Below are 21,164 nucleotides of genomic sequence, written 5' to 3'. Positions count from 1 at the left end.
GGTTTGAAGGCTATGGAAAAGAGTTCAAGGTGTTGATTTGGCCTCCAAAATCCCCAGAAGTCCAGTCTGTAGTCAAGTTCACAGACCACAGGACAACTTCAGAGCTCTTGTGGATTCTGTACCTCAGCGGGTCAGGGCTTGAAAGCACAAGGGGACTTACACAGATGATTGATGGATGCACACTGAAACACTCTTACTTTAGTGCAGTACGCATGGAAACAAAAGTACTGTAACTTTATTGGACTTCCCTTCAAGTGCAATATTCAGTGTAACATTGTCACTGTGATCATTTTAAAACCTCTTATAGAGGTCATGGGATTGATTTAGACTATAGGTGTCAAACATAGGACCTGTTGGCCAGACCCGCCTTGGCAAAGGGCTGAACAGCACTTGTACTTAAAGAAAAGGGAGCATGGTGTATGTGTAGATAAAATTAGTTAGGGGAATCGTTTTTCTGTTATCATCCACTTGGATTGTACAGATTGGATTGTATTTGGACAAGGAACTAAAAGGAATTTCACACATCTTGATTAGATTGTATATAAGGGTAAAACTTACGGCAGAGGTAGCCTGAAGATAGCCTGAAGTTTCACAACCCAGTGGATGAATATCTGATTTCCCAAAAAGCTCATTCTGTTCATCTGGACATACAGTTGTTTGTATGTGTGTGTTTTGGATGAATAAGTGTTTTAATCTGTCTTTTGTATAGACCTAATTTCCATTTTTAGGTAGCGTAAAGAATGTTTTTTCACAGTAACGAAAAAAGCACTCTTGAATCTTTAATTTTTATATTTGTATGCTTCATTAACCTTTTCTGTTCTGAAATGTTTGACGCAGCTAAGCATGTGAAACTATACATTATCACTGTGTTTCTTTTGTCCTGTCTCTTCTTCTCAACCCCAATTGGTCATGACAGACGGCTGCTCCTCTCTGAGCCTGGTTCTGCTGGAGGTTTCTTTCTGTTAAAAGGGAGTTTTCCTTCCCACTCTCGCCAAGTGCTTCCTCATAGAGTGTTGGGACTGAATGGGTTAACAAGTCTGAAAATGAAGGAATGCAAAGTAAATGGAGGTTAGAGGTCAGCATTGGGATTCATTACTAAAGCATAAGTGGTCAATTCTGAATGACTACTGTCTTCATTGCATGTTTAATTTTCACAAAACATTCCCAATCAATGCTGAAATTTTGCTGGTGTGTCATTATCGCAACAGAAGAGAAACACATTTTTACGTGTGTACTGTATGCTCTCTGTCTGATATTCATCAAAATAATTTTTTAAAAAAAATCAACAATTATTTAAAATATTTTTAAGTCTTTCAAACAAAAAACTCATGCAAACTATATATAATTGTATTTATATAATATAATTGCACTGATCCCTTTAATTATTTCAACAAATAAAAACGCTACATATGTGTTGAATTTCATTTTGCATCATATCTGTGCATCTGTGTTTTACTCGCACTAAAAGGCGAAATAAGCCACTAAACAGAGCTCTACGTTACTTGAACAAAAACAGAGAATTTGCCAACCTTGCCCTGTTTTTCAGTCATACTCCAGAGAGGAGGAGGTGCCCGGCCACACATTGTAATCTCTCATTGGAGGAAAGCGGTGTCAGTCGAAGCTACTGGTCGGTGTGGATCCGCATCAAGCGTACGCAATAACATCTGCGTCAAGACAACCAGAGACAGACCCAACAATAAAACACCATATGCTGTCCAAAATAAAACCACCCTAGCAGGTTACTTTTCTAAATAAGTATTTTAGTGGCTTATTATTGTTTGAAAGTGATAAGAAGTAGTGGAACTACTAAATCTTGAAATACCTTGAATTAATTTTGGTTCCACAAACATGCCTTTTAACGTTGCTTTCGTGCAATATAGATTTTTACAAAAAGCTTTGCCAACCAGGAGATTTATTTTGATAGTACTTGGCGGAAGCTGCAGTTTTACTGTGGTGAACTTGACCCCTTGCGCCTTCGTCATCATCCGTACACACGGCGGCGACAGGAGCGCCTGTATCGGCAGGGACGGGTCTCCCACCGCTATTCTCTGTCTGTGCGGAGGAAAAACACTGACAGAGAAGAAAGACGACCGCGAATTTCCTCCACGAAGCTCCCTCTGGAAACTCCGATGGATTAATTTGATTTGTCTGCGGTGAGCACGCTTTTCTTTTTCTTCTGTTGAATTTCAATTGGTGCGCCAGCCTTGTCCCCTATTTTGCGCTGTGGAAAGCGAGTTGAATTCATCTCGAGAGGGAGAGAGGCAGAGAGAGCAGATGAGATAAATAACACATTTTGAGTGGCTGCAGTCACGCCAGTCTTTACTCCGAGTCTTCCTCGGAGGGCTGGCTTTGTGTGGTTTGCGTAAACATTGCCCTCGCTGAGGAAAAGACTGGGAGAGCGGTGATGGTGACTGTGGATGATGTTTTGCAGTGATTCTGGAGAGGGGGCTCTTGTGTTGCAGCAGGGATGGATGCGCTGCAGAACAGAGCTGACCACTGAGGCCATGCACACACACACACCTAATAAACGCCAGGCTGGCCTTCGGACAGCCTCTTAATTGTTTACCTCCACAGGAATTATCATATGCTTTGAGTTAATTGCATTGCCACGCTGCTAAACATCCAATTAAAGCTGTTCCAGTCGGGTTATCTCATGTGTCTGGAGGTGCAGCCATCCATCTTGTGAGCAAACACTGGGGATGATATGTGTGAGCTAACCTCACTGTTACCCATGTGCAATAAGTTAGTCAGCAGTTATTGTTTTGGTTGTTAAATTGTTCAGTCAGTTCCCTGAAGGCCTGAGTTCAGCCTGCCTATGAATGAGTGCACAATTGGTGTGCATGGTATGTATTCAATTTGAATGAAAGGAGTTGGATGTTGTGCTTCGTGGACCGTGCACTTTTCCCCCTTCAGGCTCTCTCTCCCTTATACAGTTCAACCTGCTGGCGCATAATCTGCCAAACCTGAAATAAGTTATAAAGAAATGCAGATGCTTTTCAAAATAAGGCTCAGTTGATAACTTTGGTTTAAGACCATTTTGCTGGTTTTTAAGATTTTTGGAAGGTGTTGGTTTGTTTTGACATCTACTGTGATGATTATCATTGTAAAATTAATCTGTCAAGCAGCAGAAAATAAATTAGCACTTAACTGTAAAATCATCATTAAGCCACATTTGAAGATATTTTTCTAGTTTCTAAAATGTGAGCATTTTCCATTATTCTAAATATTTAGGAAGACTTAGTTGTTTGGGGGTCTGGAAAAAAATCAGGTTTCATAGATGGAAATTGCAGTGGGTATATTTTATTGTATTCTGATGTTTTGGGAACTAAACTAATGAAAAGTGTAAAACAGCCACACATTTTTAGCATTTTTTTTAAAATTAATAATATAAATAAATCAAACAAGTTGCAATTTATTTCTTTTTTTTGGGGGGGGGGGGGTTGCATCTGCTAATTGGTGGCTTATCGTTGTAGATCTGCGTCCAGCACTTGTGCGCCATGTGGCTCGTGCCAGTGTTTTACACTTTCCATCAACTCAAGTGCGATTTTTAGTTCTGCCAGAAACCTTCCATCCTCCGTTCCTGTAAACCCACCTCATCATGATTTCCACTGGATTCTTGCATCGACCATTACCCTCCACTGGCACAAGATTTGGAAAGAATCATTTAAACCCTCAGTTCAGACTGTCAGGCAGAAGCAGCAAGAATCTGCTCTGGTATCTGGATAACACTTTTTTCCTGTTTGGAAAGTGTTCACCTAGTCTGCACTGGTCTCGCTGACTGAATAGACATACACAATGGGATCGGTGATTTAACAACATGACTCAAGAAGCTCAAGTATAGACACTGTGACACTAAAACACAGCTAGGCTTAAACCCACACGCACGTACTGTATGAATCTCAGCTGCGTGTTTTCTAACTAGGTCTGTTCATTCAGCACACGAAGAATGCTTTGAAAGCTTTAACAGTGTTTCATTGTGCTCATAATCTTGTAGCAGAGTGAAAAGTGGCCATTGTCTCGTTGTTGATACACTGAATGAACTCTGTTGTCTGACACAAGCAAATGTTGTAACTATTCAGAGAATGGCAGCCATAAGGAGGAGATTGTCAGCGTTGTACCAAATCCAGCAAACATAACAGTGGGTTTCACGTGCATTCAAATGTCACACAGCTTTTTTTTAAAAAGAAAAAAAAGATCCTCTGTTGGTTTGTTGGTCTCGTCTTTGTTCCATGATCAGAACGTTGAATTATGGAGTTGAATAAGGTCGCAGTGAGTGCGATGCCAGTGGGAGGCATGTGGGAAGTTTGACCTTGTTTTGTGCCTTGTCAGTGATCTGAGTGTAAAAGGACCCCCACACTTCAAATTAAACAGGATACCTTTTAAGAAGATGTGTTGAATTGCAAAATAGACTGAGGAAAGACTGTATTCTGGAGGGATTTGTAAGTTCGTAGAGGTTAAATTATCACAACATTGCCAGATGTAATGCTCAATTGACCATAATTTCCACAGTTTATTAGTCAAAGCCACGTTTCAATTTGTTTTTCTAAGCTGAAATAATATATTGTAAACTTGTTACCATTAGGTTCACATGTAGCAATTAGTCTGCAGACTTGTATGATTATATTATATTGTAGCATTAAGACTTTATTGATCTCCGGAGAGAGAGAGATTAATAAGGTTACAGCATTTTAAGAAAAATCTAAAAACATAAAAATTACTTAAAATGATGAAATGATTGAAGGACTTGTTGAAGTCAGTCAGTTGCATGTAATGTTACATACTTTCCCTGAGCTCAAAGTTATGCACAGATAGATACATATTTCATAATCTTGTAACACTTAGGAAATCGTCAGATGTTCCCTTTTTAGAAGCTGCAGATGTTACACTCATTCTTACGTAATTCTTAATGAAATAATTGTTCCTGTTTAGGGAATTTCAGTCTTTCTTTAGTCTTACGCATCCAATTATCTTTTTTTCTTGCTCGTAACACAAATCAGACTGCAGATATATTTGTTTTTCAGGCCTGACTGAGTCTCTCCTGGTAAATCCATCAGTTAGACTGTGCGACCCTGACATGTCTGTCCTTTTAATATAGTATATTGATTGCAGCTTTACTCCAAATGACCCACTATCTCATTATGGCCTCCAGCGCTATGACTGTTGTTATGGATGATTAACACTCGAGCTTGTGCAGCATCAAAATAAAGGCTTTCATTTGGGTAAATTAATTTCCAGTTGAGCCGAGCGGTTGTGACAGATAAAGTAAAGCTGACCCCGTTGCTGTGTGTTCGGTAACCATTCAAAAAAAAAAAAAACCTGCTTGTTCAGTGGTGCATTTGATAAAATAGTGTGAAAGCCGATAGTTACTAAAGATGGGACACAGTTTAGGTTTAGTAAGCAAAAACAGGTTGTGGATTTACCTGTGGTGGTAGGCGTGATGGAAGTCACTGCAGAGGGTGTCCTGCAGCGATATTCACAGATATTCCTAAAATTCCTCACATTTTTTGATGTTTCAGTTTACATATGTTCCATGAACACCTCATTTATGGTCAGTTTCTTTAAAAAAAAAAAAACTCAACATTTTAACACAGATTTTGTGAAAATTAAACCAAAAACACCAACAGCAGAAAACTGCGATTTATACATTGTCCACTTGAGGCTTGCTCCAAAAGGAGTTGGTTTCAGTCCAATTTACAGCTGATTGTAAATGGTATGTAGCAAATGAAACACAGAGTTTTAACACGTTTTTGGTGAAAAACTTGAGGCCTCTCACCTTTTCCTTCTCTTTGGCTTTTGAATTAACTCTTACAACACATTGCAATCTTGTCCCCGAAGGACCTTCCTGATCACGCCATTGTCACTCTCTCTACAGCAAGCTGCTCATTTGGGTCTGAAAATAGCGTGGTGATTGCTATTGCAGAGGCTGAGGTGGTCATGCAATACCCAGGCTGTGCCATGAAAGGGAACAAGCCCCGAGGCTTTGACGCCATCATCTGCTGGTTTGGTGTGGGGGGTTTGAGTAGACTTGCGTGTGTCTGTGTCCATCTCCACCATGATGAAATGCAGCGAGAGCACCAATCTAAAACTTCTGTTGTGATCTCATACGTAGTGTTGACTCGTGTGTAACCGGAGAGCAGAAATGTATCTATGATGAACGCTCGTGAAACTCTTATTAAATTACCGTGTAAATGTGAAAAGCTGCTGATTCACCGACTCATCTAAAGGATTCTTTATCTTGTAAATATGAGATTATTAATTGGAATCGCAACACAGACATGATTTAATGTTTACAAATACACACTGTGCAATAAAAAGACCACACAGGGAACATGTATGAATACTATATTAAGGCAAAATGTTATAGATTCTGTGCAGCTGAATGGTAAATGTATGCTAAAGCTACAGTAGTCCCTAGTCTTTTTAACTTGAAGAGCAAGATTTTCATAATCCCCACAGGCAGCACAACGACATGAGATTTCCCCTCATTTACTCTGATCCCTGCAGGAGTGGAGGCAGTGCTATTTCAATCACTTGAGTTGAAGAGAAAATCCACCAGAAATCAGACTTCACCTGCTCAGTTAATATATTCTGGTGCTATTGCAGTTCTCCGCCAATGATGTCAAACACGTTAGTCTTATTAACCCCACGTTTAGAGGTTTTTGTATCGACAGGGAAGGTGAGTAAAGAAATGCAGTAACTATGGGAAGTTAACATTCGTGGCCTTGATATTGTTTTTCTCTCTGTTGTGTATTCATAAGAATTTATTTTTATTTTCAATGCCTGACTACCTCAGGTCACCTCTGTCATTCGAGGGCATTGCCAGCCCACAGCTGAGAACTCAATCCCAGTCCTCACACGCGTGGACTTCGGGCACGTTCTTGTTAAATACAGTCATGTGATAGTTCTAAAACGAAGTACCCTCATGATTCAGTAGTTTGTAGAACAACCTTTAGAAGTTATAACTTGAAGCAGACGTTTTCTGTATGACTCACTTTCTTACATCATTGCGGTGGAACTTTTGCTCAATTTTCTTTTCAAAGATGGTTCAGTTCATTGAGGTTTTTAGACATTTGTTTATGCTCAGCTGCCTTAAGGTCCCACCACGGCATTTCAGTCCGACTGAGGTCTGGACTTCGACTGGGCCGTTACAACACTTTGACCCAAATGGCCAAGCTTTAGCTGTCAGACAGATGGCCTCACATTTAACTTTAGAATACTTTGATATGCAGAGAAGTTCATGGTCGAGTCAGTGACTGCAAGGTGCCCAGGTCCTCTGGCTGCAAAACAAGCCCAAATCACCCCCCCTCCCCCACCGTGCTTGACAGTTGGTGTTTGTGCTGGTACGCCTCGTATCTCCAAACATGGCTCTGTGTGTTATAGCCAAACATCTCTACTGTCCTTTAGACAGATGAGACCACTTCTGAGGCCACTTCTGTTCTAGACATTTTGTAGTTTGTTCAGATTCAACTTTGCAAACGTAAGCTGTGCTGTCATGTCCTTTTTAGAGAGAAGAGGCTTTTTCCTGGCAACCCTTCCAAACAAGCCATACTCATTCAGTCTTTTTCTAACTTTACAGTCATGAACTTTAATATTTAATAGCTAACTGAGGCCTGCAGAGTCTTTTGGGTTTTTTTTTGCAGTTTCTCCGACCATTGAAGAGTCTGACCTTGGGCTGAATTTACTGGGACGTCCACTGTGGCATTGCATTACCCACACACCTGAATGCTTCAGTTATATGGACAAAACGTTTTCACATAACTGTACATTCATAGCTTTCCTGGCCAAATAAATACTGTGATGTCCCAAGCCGAGTGACAGTACTGGATATGTGGTTTTCTTTGTTTTTTTTGTTTTTTTTAAATTATTTGAATTGGACTGAAATCACGACGTGTCCCAGTGTTCCTTTTTTCTTTCTCCATACAATTTTGAGCCCTGATGAATTCACACTCATCGCCACCCAGTGTTAACTTGGTTTGGAGGCCGTCTTTGGTTACTGTCAGCTGTCCCGATACTAATGAAATCACTGCAACATGTTGAAAAGACACGTTTTGAACTCAACTGTGGAAAATCAATTCATTCTGCTGTGTTTGTAGTACTGCTGCTTCTTCTCCTCAGTGAATTGTTAGAGCGGATCCCCTTTTTGTTTTATATCAGTTCTCAGATGTCGATTAAAAAGTCAGAAAATACCCATCACAACATCCTGAAGTCTTCATTTACTTGCTTTGTCCAGCAAAAAAAGATAAAACAAACAGCAAAACCAAGTGTGGAAGCACTGAAAAGTCCACGTATTCGCTTTGAATATTGCTTTGATTTGTTCAAGGTTGGCTAAGTTCTCTTTTGACTAATCTTATGCATTTGCTTATTAGAAATAGCGAGCCATTCATATATAGGATTTTTACATTTAAATATATCAGCTGTACTTTAGAGCAACGTGCTGTAAATACCAGAAGATTGGAGATATAAATATAGATGTCAAAACAGATTATTTTATATCTGAAGGATTATTGGAGACGCAACAGCAGCCGTGCTTCTTGTATTTCTGTCTGCGGTCTCTGCTTCGGTCAGAGCTTATACTGTAATGCTGCTGGGCTCGTTTCTTCTTCTGCGTATTTTATGGGGTTTTATTGGCAGTAATGAATCACAGTGATGTCGGTCTCTCTGCAGCAGTTACGTCCTTTTGTTACTTAAGCAAACTGGAGCTAAGCTGTATAGTGTGGCAATAATGAAATCCTGTATACACCGTTTTTGGTGTCAGAGTCCCTCTTGGTACTTTTTCCATACAGGCAACACAGCAAGGATTTTTCTTGTCGAATGAATGAATGAATGAATGAATGAATGAATACAATTTTATGCAGCAGAATTAGTTTTTCTAGCTGGTTAATCATCAGATGTAACGTGATCTTTCAGAGAAATCTGACCTCAGGCTTAGCTTCTTCTGGACCAAACTGCTCTCTCTGAAGTATAATAGATAAGCATTGATGGGTTTACAACAACTTACACTTGAAAACCACTTTTGGTGTTTTGCAACTTTGCAACAACAATAATCATTTCAAGATTTTGACACTGCACCATCATGTGACCTCTTCTCAAAGAGGGCATTATTTCCCGTTCATCTGATACGTTCATGCATTTTCTCCTCATCTACATATAGTGCTTGACTTGTTACATTCTGCAGCATTTTCTCCCACTGTGCAGCAAGTGACACATCTGTTTGCACTTTTTGCCTGTGCAGGCATTAAAGTTTCTTGCTAGTAAATGCAAAACAGGCCTGAAGGGTTTGATCTTATACTGTGTAGCTTTGCTTGTAAGCATTAAGCACCAGTCCTTCAAAAACAAGCCTGTGGTTCCTGCTTGTTTTCTGCTTGGAAAATAGTTTCCTTAGAAAGACGTGCTTATTTTCCAATATTAGCAACATTACCTAGTGTATAAAGGCAGATTGTGCTTTTTGGGGGGTTATACAGCTGGGGTAAAGAGCACTGGGATGATTTCCCTTGTCCTCGATCTGTTGCAGTGTTGACTTTTGTTCCGAACACCACCTCTCTCCATTCACCGACACTGTAAACAAGTATGTTTCCAATTAGCTGCCTCTGAAGTCAGCTGCCTGCTTATGCCATTGAAAGACAGCGCTGCTGCCGGGGCCCTCTTCTTAAACGTGCTGAACCGGTTTCGCGAGCTTCCAGGGCTTAAAGGGGGGGTTGGGGAGTGGGACACGGCGAGCCGAAATGTTCATTAACTTAACTGGGTCTGCAAAGACGGTAAGGCTCTTTTTAATTGACAAAGCAGAAAGCAGGCTGTGTCCCTCGTTTCAAAAACTGGTTTATCTTTGCTTTAGTGAGGACAAATGTTCCATCAGCGCGCGTGTGCGTGGCTCCTTGTAAAGCAAACAAAAATAAAGTAAATGCTCTCTTGTAAAGTCAGTGGCTCGGTGTAGACTCTTCTCCTCAGTGTGGTCATGCAATCAGATGGAAAAGTAAACTGTGATAAGTAGGGCCATTAAATTGTTTTACGGCCAGTTTAACTGGATATTCTCAGCATAAAGCATTAATGCGAGCGTACATATGCAGCGGTCATATTTACCGAGCACATACAGCTGTGGTGCATTGTGTTCCTCCATTTAATTAGTAATGCATCTTTTAAAGCGTTGTGTTTAATTTCAGCCTAATTGAAAGATTTTTCAGAAGACTCTGTGGAGCTCTCAAAGGAAGCTCTGAAATAATGGGAATATTGAATCATAATTTCCCCAGTGGAGACGGCTTTTGAGCTATTATTTTACCTAAGTGCTAATTCCATCTCGCTCTCTTTCTCTCTCCACCCACAGACAGTAGAGAATGGGCTGTGTCCAATGTAAGGATAAAGAAGCAGCAAAACTCACTGATGACCGGGAGACCAGCCTTTCGCACAACTCGGGCTACCGCTATGGGTCCGACCCCACTCCGCAGCACTACCCCAGCTTTGGGGTCACCACCATTCCCAACTACAACAACTTCCACAGCGCAGCCTCGCAGGGAGTCACTGTGTTCGGAGGAGTCCACACGTCCTCGCAGTCTGGGACCCTGCGGTCTCGGGGAGGCACAGGTAATATTAGACTGTGAATGCATGTGAGCTACTTTACATGTCTTAAAGATATTTGTCACCTTTGAAAGGGCTAATGTGCATAAAAACTGCAAATAAACGGAACATTTGCATAATTTGAAAATAATTTGAACCTGAAAAATACATGAATAGAAAATATCACATTTTAAAAATGATATGAATTTGGTTGCCCGGAATAAATTCACTGAGTACCCTGTTGGAAGATAAACTTACATGCTGTTAAGTAATGGGTCAAATTACAAATAGAGTAATTAAAGGAGAAATCAAATGTCTAATTTAAACTGTCTAAAAATGTCTCTGAAGGCTGCTAGCTACCTGGTAGGATGGATCCATTCTTTCATGTTGTTGTGTGCTCACAGAGCCAGGTGGCTTTATGAGTTACTGTTGTTTTCTCGTCAGCTCAAAGCAGTCTGGCTGTTCTCCTCTGACCTCTGGCATCATCAAGACATTTTCCCCCCTCGAGAACTGACACTCACTGTATATTTTCTCTTTTCCGGGCCATTCTCTGCAAACCCTAGAGATGGTTGTGTGGGGAAAATCCCATCAGGTCAGCTGTTTCTGAAACACTGTGACCAGCCCATCTGGCGCCAACCACCGTGTCGTATTCAAAGTCACTTAAAGTCAAAGTCACTTAAATGACCCTTCAGTTTGAACTTCAGCAGGTCATCTTGACCATGCGTACATGCCTAAATGCACAGAGTTACTGCCATGTGACTGGCTGATTAGAGATTTGCATTAACAAGTGTATGGCCTGTGAATATAGATGTTTAACAAAAAAAACAGCTTATGTTGGCTTGTCAGCTTTCTGTTCTCAGAATTACAGGCTCAACTTAAATAACGGGTGAAGTTCGTGGCTTGTGTGGCGTTTACTAAATGAATAAGTGAGCCTCCTCTTGTGTGTAGTAGAGCCTCAAAATGAATAGAAATGCCCTAAATTATGACCAGTCTCTGTGAAGAACAATGACAGAGAGCAGACTTTTTGCTGAAGAGCGCTTCAAATGGGGAGAAATGAGCTTTACGCTCTTTTGCTCGAAATTTGAAAGCTTCGTATCATCCGATTTATAAATCGCCACCATCCTTGCTTTGATGTCTGTGACGCACTTTGAACCCTTTTTGCGGTTGAATAAAACCAACATCTTTGAAATTGCCGTCACCAGCTCGCATGAACAAGAAACTACTCTAAGAGGGGGAATGTGAAATAAAATGCATGTCTAATTTGTACAGTGAAGACTTGAGGGGTAAGAAACTGAAACTATAACAGATGTAGAGCAGAAACTTGATCCGATCTGCAATGACCTCAACGGACAGTGTGCAGATTTGGTCGACATTAGGATTGCAGCTTGGAGGATTTAGATCAAATCAGAAAATGAACACTTACAGTTTTAGGCTTATTAACAGATACTGGCAGATTTTTGATTGGCTTCCCTCATCTAGACCATGATAGCACCAAGTAGTTTCTATATTTGCTCGTTAGGTCTGCAGTTTTAAGTTAGTTAAGTAGGTATCACAAGCCAGTTAATAACAAAAGTTGTTTTTGTGAAATCTTTTTTACCCCATCAACTTTGTTTATTATATTTTTTGCCTTTTTAGAGTCTAAGTGCTCCTTTCTTGTTAAACTGAGATCATACATCTGTAATTTAGGTATCAGGACATAAATCCAAATCAGTTAGTGGCAAAGTTTGCTTCTGTAAACTAAGCTTTGTGTCACACCTGTAGCAATTAGCTTTTTAATGTGAATGTTTTACTTTATTTGAAAAAATAAAATGTCCCACACAACTCCTTAAAAGTAAAACATCACCCTAAATCACAAACTGCGCTAAAACATCTCAAGAGTCTCCAAATTGTTGCTTTTTATTTAAAATTTCTATAAGCGAAAAACTCCCACAATTCTTCTTAAGTTAGCGCTGCTAGTGAGATGTTTGGAAAGATAAAAGAGTAGATTGTGTGTATTTGGACATGAAATGATCTGGAATATATTTTTTTAATTTGTTTTGTTTCTAAGGTGAAAATAATGCAGCAGATGGGGTGTAAAGAATAAACAAAGAAGGCAGTAATATTTATTGCCGTTACATAAGCCCCATGTGTTAGACAGATGAACGAACCCTATAGTAAAAATGGAATGAAAAACCCACCGCCATAATATTTCAGCCACATAACCGCCACATGCAACATTTTTGTTTTGCGGCAGGGGTGACTCTCTTTGTGGCCCTTTATGATTATGAAGCCAGGACCGAGGATGACCTCAGCTTCAGAAAAGGGGAGAGGTTCCAGATCCTCAACAGCACGTAAGTGTGAAAACATCTGCATGACAGCACCAAAAGGGTGGTGGTTGTGTTTTCCTTCTCTGGTCCGGCTGTAACAAATGTTACACCGGCACCAATCTGACAGACTTAACCGGGTCTGTGAGGTTCTTGGATTCTCCTCACTTTTTGTGTAACTACAGTGATTTTTGTTGCTTTATCGCATCTTTATAGGAGAATTAAACAGTCAGACATACTTGCGGGCTGTCAGTGGGCGTTTCCCATGGTAAATGCTGACTGACATCTGAGAGCCTCTGTTCTGTCTCCCTGTCATTTTGTGTTTTCTCTTTCGCTGAATCCAAACCAAGCATTTCCCCTAAATCCAACCAGTTATCTCAGCTACTCATGACAGTCAAACCTCAGTCCCTAACTCCAAACAGAATGGGAGGTCCTGCTGGAAACATACACTCACCAGCCACTTCATTAGGTACAGCTTCAGAACTGCCTTAATTCATTGTGACATAGATTCATCAAAGTGCTGCAGAGACTTTGGTCCATATTTACATGACAGCACGACACAGTTCTTGCAGATTTGTTGGCTGCACATCCATGATGTGAATTTCCCATTATACCACATCCCAAAGGTGCTATATTGGACTGAGATGTGGTGACCGTGGAGGCCATTTGAGTACAGTGAACTCGTGTTCAAGAGCCAGTTTGAGGTAATATGAGCTTTGTGACACCAGACATTATCCTGCTAAAAGCAGCATGTCAAATATGGCGCTTAAACAATGCGCATTTAGTATTTAGGAGCCTAAACACTAGCCCACCACTAACCTAAAGTAGATCCGCGTTGTTTACACCAGATGTCTGTCCCTTCTCTTCTGACCTCTGGCATCAACAAGGCATTTTCCCGTTCAAACCATTCTCTGTAAATCCTGGTTGTGCGGGAAACTGACACCAACAACCATGCCTCGTTCAGCGTCACTTAAATCCCCTTTCCTCCCCGTTCTGATGCTCAGTTTGAGCTTCAGCAGGTCGTCTAGACCACGTCTACATGCCTAAATGCACCGAGTTGCTGCAACGTGATTCGCTGATTAAATATGTGTGATAGAAAGCAGTTGAAAGGTGTATCTAATAAAGTGGCAATGAGTGTAATTCTTTTTTTTTAAACCAGGAAATGGTCTATAACAAAGGGGAACCAACAAGCTATTGCTAGAACATTTACATATTTATATATAAATAATATTAATATATATTTGCACAAGGTTGGAGGTGATTCCCACTGGATATTATTTGGGATATAAGAAGCGCATTTGTGGCGACAAATGAGCAGACTGTCCGAATGTTGTCCTGAAAATTATAAAGCACTCAAATCATAGTTGCGAATGAAGAGCTTCAGCTGTAGTCAAATTTATGAATTCAAAAATTGAGTTTATAATTTTAATTTCAGAATGGTTGAATCACATAAGGGTGGTCATGCACGGGGGTCTCTACATTACAACTGCTTTGTCTTAGATTTTCACTAAAACAACAGCATTCAGAGTATTAAGAACAGTGCGTTTATTTCCTTAAATGTAGTGCATCCACTCTGTTTACACGATGAGTAAATGGTGATCTAGCTCTCTGTTAAATCCACCCTCTCATTTTTCAGCGAGGGAGACTGGTGGGAGGCTCGTTCTCTCACTACAGGTGGAACTGGATACATTCCCAGCAATTACGTAGCTCCTGTGGACTCCATCCAAGCCGAGGAGTGAGTGAAACTTTTTCATTTGAGCACACGCTCTCACGCACAGCCTCCACGGGTCTCCGAGGCACGGCAGCTTCATCACCAGAGAGCATAAATATTTCAGAAGTCAGCTCATTGCCTTTGTTAGATGTGACATGGTTGCACGCACAGTACAAATAGAATATTTAGGAAAGCACTGAAAACAAATTTCCCACATCTTTTTTTCCATTTCTCCTCCTTCCTTCAGCTGGTATTTTGGTAAATTGGGTCGAAAGGACGCAGAGAGGCAACTGCTCTCCAACAGCAACGCCAGAGGCACTTTCCTGATCCGTGAGAGCGAAACAACTAAAGGTACTCAAAACGAGATGGTGACTGTTTGAACGCTTTTAAACTTTAGGAAAACTGACAGGTGTTTGTACATAAGTAAAGGAGCACATTAAAGTGAAAGTAAGTAGAAGCAAATTATTTATGGATAAACCTAGAATAAGCCGTCAGACTAAAGATTGAATAACTTAAAATAACATCACAACCAATCTGTTCTAGGAGCCTACTCTCTCTCCATCCAGGACTGGGATGACGTGAAGGGAGATCACGTTAAACACTATAAAATCCGCAAACTGGATAATGGAGGCTACTACATCACCACCAGAGCCCAGTTTGAGACACTCCAGCAGCTAGTGCAGCACTACTCGGGTGAGACTCAGTGTGTACAAAAACATCTTAATGGTATATTGTGTGTGGGATTTTTTTTTTTTTCTTCTTCTTTTACACTTCCACATTTCTCATGTGACCCCAAATTGCACGGTCATTTCAGCCAGGGCTGCAGGCCTGTGCTGCAGACTGATCGTGCCGTGCCACAAAGGCATGCCTCGTCTGACCGACCTGTCTGTCAAAACCAAAGACGTGTGGGAGATCCCGCGGGAGTCGCTGCAGCTTATTAAACGTCTCGGCAATGGCCAGTTTGGAGAAGTCTGGATGGGTGTGTATCTTATTCCTCAAATTCCAAAAATTCCATTTTGACTAGAACGCCATTTTTGAACTTGTTGTGATTTCTGAGTGGATTTAAGATTTTGGGGAGGGCTTGGGTTGTTGAACCCTGGGAAAAACAAAAGCAAGTTATTAGAATATTTCTAGCTTTATCTAATTCATCAGCATTAAAATAACATTTTGATTCATTTCTCCCATTAAAAAAAAATGTATCCATCTGTGCACGCTCTTAACCGCTTAACCAACTCAGGTTAACGGGGAAGCTTGGAGTCTGTCCCAGCTGTGACTGGGTGATAGGTGGTGTGCACTCTTGGTACAGAGAGAGACAGCCAATGCATGTATTTGGACTGTTGGAGCGCCTGAAGCAAACCCAGAAAATACATGCAAACCTCAGTTTTAATTACAACCTGTTATGTCATACTCTGATACACTTAATGCAACTTTCAGGGAGTATTTGTTTCTAGTTATGTGTTCTACAGATTAAGTTAAAAGAAGCATGGCCTGTTCGTTTTTTTCTTTTAATTAGACTGAATGTCACATTTTGGGGGTTTTCTTCTCAGGTACGTGGAATGGCACCACCAAGGTGGCAGTGAAGACTCTTAAGCCCGGCACGATGTCACCTGAGTCCTTCCTGGAGGAAGCTCAGATAATGAAGAAGCTCCGACACGATAAGCTGGTGCAGCTCTATGCTGTGGTGTCCGAGGAACCCATCTATATAGTCACAGAGTACATGAGCAAAGGTAGAGGCTGCTTTAACAGTGTCATCATTGCATACATGCATTCATGCATGTACCTAAATAATGTTGCATTTTATTATATATAATCTCGATCTATCTGCATAGGATGTAGAGTATGTCTCCCAGTTTGCTGTATAGCAAATGAAGTTTATTTCACCTTGTGACTGTTGGGCAGGATGCATTTGCGATTGGAAAAACAGATTTTCAGTTACCACAGCAATACCTAACAAACATCTCACTAAGATGTAACATTCTAGGCAGAAATCCCAGAACTGATGCAACATTAGCACAACGTGATGCTTGTAATGATGTGGCAGCCCAAGAAAACAAAAACCTGATATCCTGACTGTATTTTTTTTTTCTTATCTTTTCAGGGAGTTTGCTTGATTTCCTGAAGGACGGCGAAGGTCGAGGCCTCAAACTGCCAAATCTAGTGGACATGGCGGCTCAGGTGTGAAAATCTTGATGCTCAGAAAACATGTTCCCAGGGAAAGATGTTTCCTTTAAGAGCTTAACTGACTTTAATCATCTCCAACTGTTCCCAGTTTAGTCATTTAATCTCAGCACTGCTCATTTAAAGTCTTTTGTTTTGGTGATTTCCCAATTTTTCACACACTTTGCACAAATTCCACGTGATTCATGTTGTTTACTGAGAAAGTAAATGTATATAAAGCAAATCTGTGGGCTTTCAGTTTAGAGAGATGCTTCACTTTTGCTGTCCCACTTTTTTTTTAGGGTGATAACATTTGTGTAAATCTTGCTTAGCACAGATTTAATGACCTTGAAGCTATACATTGAGATGATGCTCAGTAGGAAAAAAAACCCCTCAATTTCCCAGGTGGCGGCGGGCATGGCTTATATCGAGAGGATGAACTACATCCACAGAGACCTAAGATCTGCCAACATCCTAGTCGGAGACAGCCTGGTGTGCAAGATTGCTGACTTTGGTCTGGCTAGACTCATCGAGGACAACGAATACACAGCAAGACAAGGTAGGCTTCACTCCAACGCATTTTCATGAATCCATCGCTAATGCCTTCCTGCTTGTTTAAACCACAAATGAATTAAAATGACGTTGCAACAACGCACAGTACAGAAACTGCAACATAGGTTCCAAACTTCCAAACTGAAAAAACTTCCAGTCCCTGTAAATGTAGACTTTATTGTATTTGTGCGTACTTTCAAAGATGAGCAGCAGATTTTGTGTCAGAATTGAGTAATAATTCAGTCACATTTGAAAATGCTGACATGGCACACACACCTGTGATCTATGTGCTGATGAACTAAGATGAGATCTATGGATCACCTGGTGTGAGTACACTCTTAAACTTTCTTTGTGTTTATGTTGCTTAGACGTTGTAATAAAGACAATATATGACTACAGACCGTGCTTGAGAAATGTCTGTTCAGTAGCAAAGTTGTCCAGTGGTGGTTTTCTACTAGATTTCTTATGTTTCAGTGAGTCAGGTCAATTATTGACTACTACTGGGAAAAAGATTAGAAGCTTGCACATGTTTTGTTTAACTCTGTTTCTGTAGGATTCATTAAGTTCCCTGTAAACTGCCATCAGAGGAAAAATGTTGGTGGCTTGGCAAAAGGGCTTATTCCATCCAGTTTCACACACGAACACACACACATTTGTGTTTCCGTAACTTCAGAGGACATTGCTTTAACCAAAATGAATTTCATGGATACAAAACTTAAACTTTCCTGATGTTGACCCCTGACCTCTTCACCTTAAAATGTTGTTACTGACAGACTCATGTCACAACATGAGCACTTGGAGCATGCTGCTTTTCTTTTTGAGCAAGAATTTGTCTTGATGGAACCACTGGAAAGCAGATGCACGTGTGGTTAGCGCAAAGACAACCAAAGATGTGTTTATACAGGGGTACGGTGCCAGACTTGAGACCTCCTAAAAGGGCACTTGTTTTACACGAAAATATGCCGCTGCGATTATTGTTTGAGGGATGACGAGGAAGCAGCCAAAACCTGATTCACTCCAGTGTTGTTTCCCCCCTGAGTCAGACGTGAACCACACCAGGAGGACTTCAAGCTCTGTTAGTCACTCTGTCAACATGTTCAGTCACTCATTTGGTAGAAATGAAATGTTTACTTGCTCGACTCGGGCCAAGTGCAAACTGACACGGAGATGGATAATGGAATGGTTCCGTTATTTCCCTGGTGGGATGTAATGATGTCCTTATGTGCCTGCACTAATCAAATCAGTGAAGGGAAAAAAATCAGTACAGTGAAGACTGACCTACTTTAGTCTAGGTTTTGGTGGAAGCCGCTGCTGTGTATCTTTGTGTATATCTGGAGGGATGCAGAAGCAAAATAATAAAAGTTTGAGAATGTTTGTGAAATTAATATCACCTGAATTTATTTTAGGTGCGAAGTTTCCCATAAAGTGGACCGCTCCTGAGGCTGCCCTCTACGGGAAATTCACCATCAAGTCAGACGTGTGGTCATTTGGTATCCTGCTGACAGAGCTGGTGACCAAGGGCAGAGTGCCCTATCCAGGTGAGAGTGCTGAGCTTGAGGGTTATGTAATCACCTCTCAAAACCAATCAAATGGCTGCATTCAGTTAATGCAGGCTGTGACACGAGACTTTGCATGATTTAAAAGGAAAAAAAAGCAGTAGTTAGTTGCATAATGCACATTGCATTTTGCATTATACATAGAAATGTTCCAAGCTAATGAATGTGAATTGTTCCAGTTTCACTGACATTATAATTCCATTTTAACCTTTATATAAGCTGTCTAGTGTCTATGCGATGATTGCTGCGATGTTTTCAGTTTCTAGTGTAAGGCTTAAGGCGACACCACTTCTATGCAAAGCACTATTTCTTCAGTTCAGATCAAAACGGAAGGCTCTTTCCCGCCTTGACTGTTCACATTTTTATGCTAATCGACTATTACCCCCATCTTAATGTCACATTGCAACCAATAGTAGGTGCAGGAAGTCATCTACTAATCTGTTCCACGATACTGAAACTCAAAAGCAAAGTCTAGAGTAATGCAACTTATGGAAACGGCACAGAAAGACTGCTTACAAACTTGGTGATTTGATGGCAGCACAGCCCTAAACTCTCACTCTATGTGCACCTTTGTTCAGGCATGAACAACCGTGAGGTGCTGGAGCAAGTGGAGCGAGGCTACCGGATGCCGTGCCCCCAGGACTGCCCCTCGTCCCTGCATGAGCTAATGCTACAGTGCTGGAAGAAAGACCCAGAGGAGAGGCCCACCTTTGAGTACTTGCAAGCCTTTTTGGAGGACTACTTCACTGCCACTGAGCCTCAGTATCAGCCAGGGGATAACCTCTGAGCGCCGCGGCCCTCGTCTCATGTCGTTTCACCAAAATTCCACCAGAGGGAGCCAGACACCACGCGTTCTTTCTCATTCTGCGGCTCTAATGGTTTTAAAAGCTGGCAGACTCGCTTTCCAACCTTCAGACGTCATACAAACAGGACAGAGGGGTGCAAACACAGCAACGTGACTATCAGAATTAGAAGTGACTGTCATGGATGAACGACATGAGTTCTGTTGCGTAACGTGTATGTAATGTAAATACAAATTGCTTGTTTACTTATTGTCTTTTTTCTGTTTTGTATTCCTTTTGATAATTTGGAAATGTGTGATTTTTTTTTTTTCTTCTTTTTTTTCCATTTTTAAATGCAAGGTTACATTTGTTATGGCTCGTAGAGAAGTGTGTGAGGCTCACAAGCTGGTTACAGATGTAGGAATAATAATTGTTGGGAATAGTTAGACACTGTGGACCAAAGTGTATCTGAAAATTAGTTTTTTCCTTTTTCTGGGAGTCCACTGACTTTTTTTCTTTTTTCTTTTTTTATAAGGTTAATGTAACAATACTTTTCTCCTCTTCTCAAGGACTTTAGATGTACTATAACACCTGTTCTTGCCTTTTCTTGTTTAGTAATATTCTTATAATGTAAGGGAATGCCTTCATGCTTTACACACACTAACTCAGTGCATCATGGACTCTTCCTCCCAAAACTGTATGCCATCTGCACTAATATTGTGCATTCATTGCATTCCAGCTTCTGCCAGTGATCTTTTTTTTTTAGGACTGGCTTAAAGTGACTTTTAAGTTGAGCTTTACGTAGTTCAAATGAGGACTGAACTCCTCTCTAACTGCAATCTTCGTTCAGCTGACTGCTTAGTATACTGACAGTATTTTTAAATGTATGTTGCAGATGGCAGCAGGCTGTGTAAGACTTCCACACTGTCTTTATGCTTCAACAGCCAAACAAACTGCCACTTACATGATATGAATGAAGGATGTGTACCTGTGTTTGTCCCTCCATAATGTGTATTTGAATATAACAGTTTGTGAGACCAAATACCTTTTAATTTCATTTTAAGAACATTTCAGCCAGTTAAGAGAAGCGAATAATTGATTATTTCCAGGCATTGAAATGGATAGCATTTCATCTTCCTTTACTATCAATCTCCTCTCACTCTTAGTGTGTAATCACATGACAATGTGCCATTTATGTGTATTTACGTTGCTCTCCACGGGTGTAAAAGTCAGCAGAAACTTTTGTATCACTCCGTTTGCCCTGAGTTTAGTAGGTATTCAAAACTTTTGGTCTCTATTTATTGTCTCTGTCTGTTCTGCGTGCACAGCTGTTTTTGAAATAAAGAATCCTGCCATTACGACGCACTATTTAACACTGTTTGTGAAGCTCGTCTGACTGCTCCCATTCTCAAGAAATTTCAGGTTCTCAGCAACAGGCATGGTGAATAAACAGACATGACTATTGAAAATGACAGAGTACAAATGAGCCTGTGGTTTTGTTTTTTTCCCTCAGGGTGAATTTCATGCAGATGACAAGGCTGAATATGCAAATCGT

At 40.7% G+C, this 21,164-nt stretch overlaps 1 protein-coding gene across 2 annotated transcripts; it reads left to right on the top strand.

Annotated features, from left to right (window-relative positions):
• Positions 1–1,972: 1,972 nt before the first annotated feature.
• Positions 1,973–21,069, top strand: fyna (FYN proto-oncogene, Src family tyrosine kinase a). 2 transcript variants are annotated; one of them, XM_040042402.1, is made up of 12 exons: positions 1,973–2,153; positions 10,319–10,575; positions 12,782–12,878; positions 14,488–14,586; positions 14,810–14,913; positions 15,106–15,255; positions 15,377–15,541; positions 16,110–16,289; positions 16,661–16,737; positions 17,125–17,278; positions 18,678–18,753; positions 20,997–21,069. In XM_040042402.1, exons 2-12 carry the CDS (start codon positions 10,329–10,331, stop codon positions 21,052–21,054), a joined length of 1,407 nt encoding a protein of 468 aa, XP_039898336.1. In that variant the 5' UTR covers positions 1,973–2,153; positions 10,319–10,328; the 3' UTR covers positions 21,055–21,069. The 2 variants fall into 2 exon arrangements, with proteins under 2 accessions (XP_039898336.1, XP_039898335.1); XM_040042401.1 differs by lacking the exon at positions 20,997–21,069 and adding an exon at positions 19,406–20,982 and having other exon boundaries at positions 18,678–18,809.
• The last annotated feature ends 95 nt before the right edge of the window (positions 21,070–21,164 follow it).

The sequence above is a fragment of the Simochromis diagramma genome, unplaced genomic scaffold, assembly GCF_900408965.1.
Source record: "Simochromis diagramma unplaced genomic scaffold, fSimDia1.1 OVJJ01000304.1, whole genome shotgun sequence".
Taxonomy (NCBI): Eukaryota; Metazoa; Chordata; class Actinopteri; order Cichliformes; family Cichlidae; genus Simochromis; species Simochromis diagramma.
Note: the sequence above shows the minus strand (reverse complement) of the source record. Positions and strands in the feature narration are given on the sequence as shown.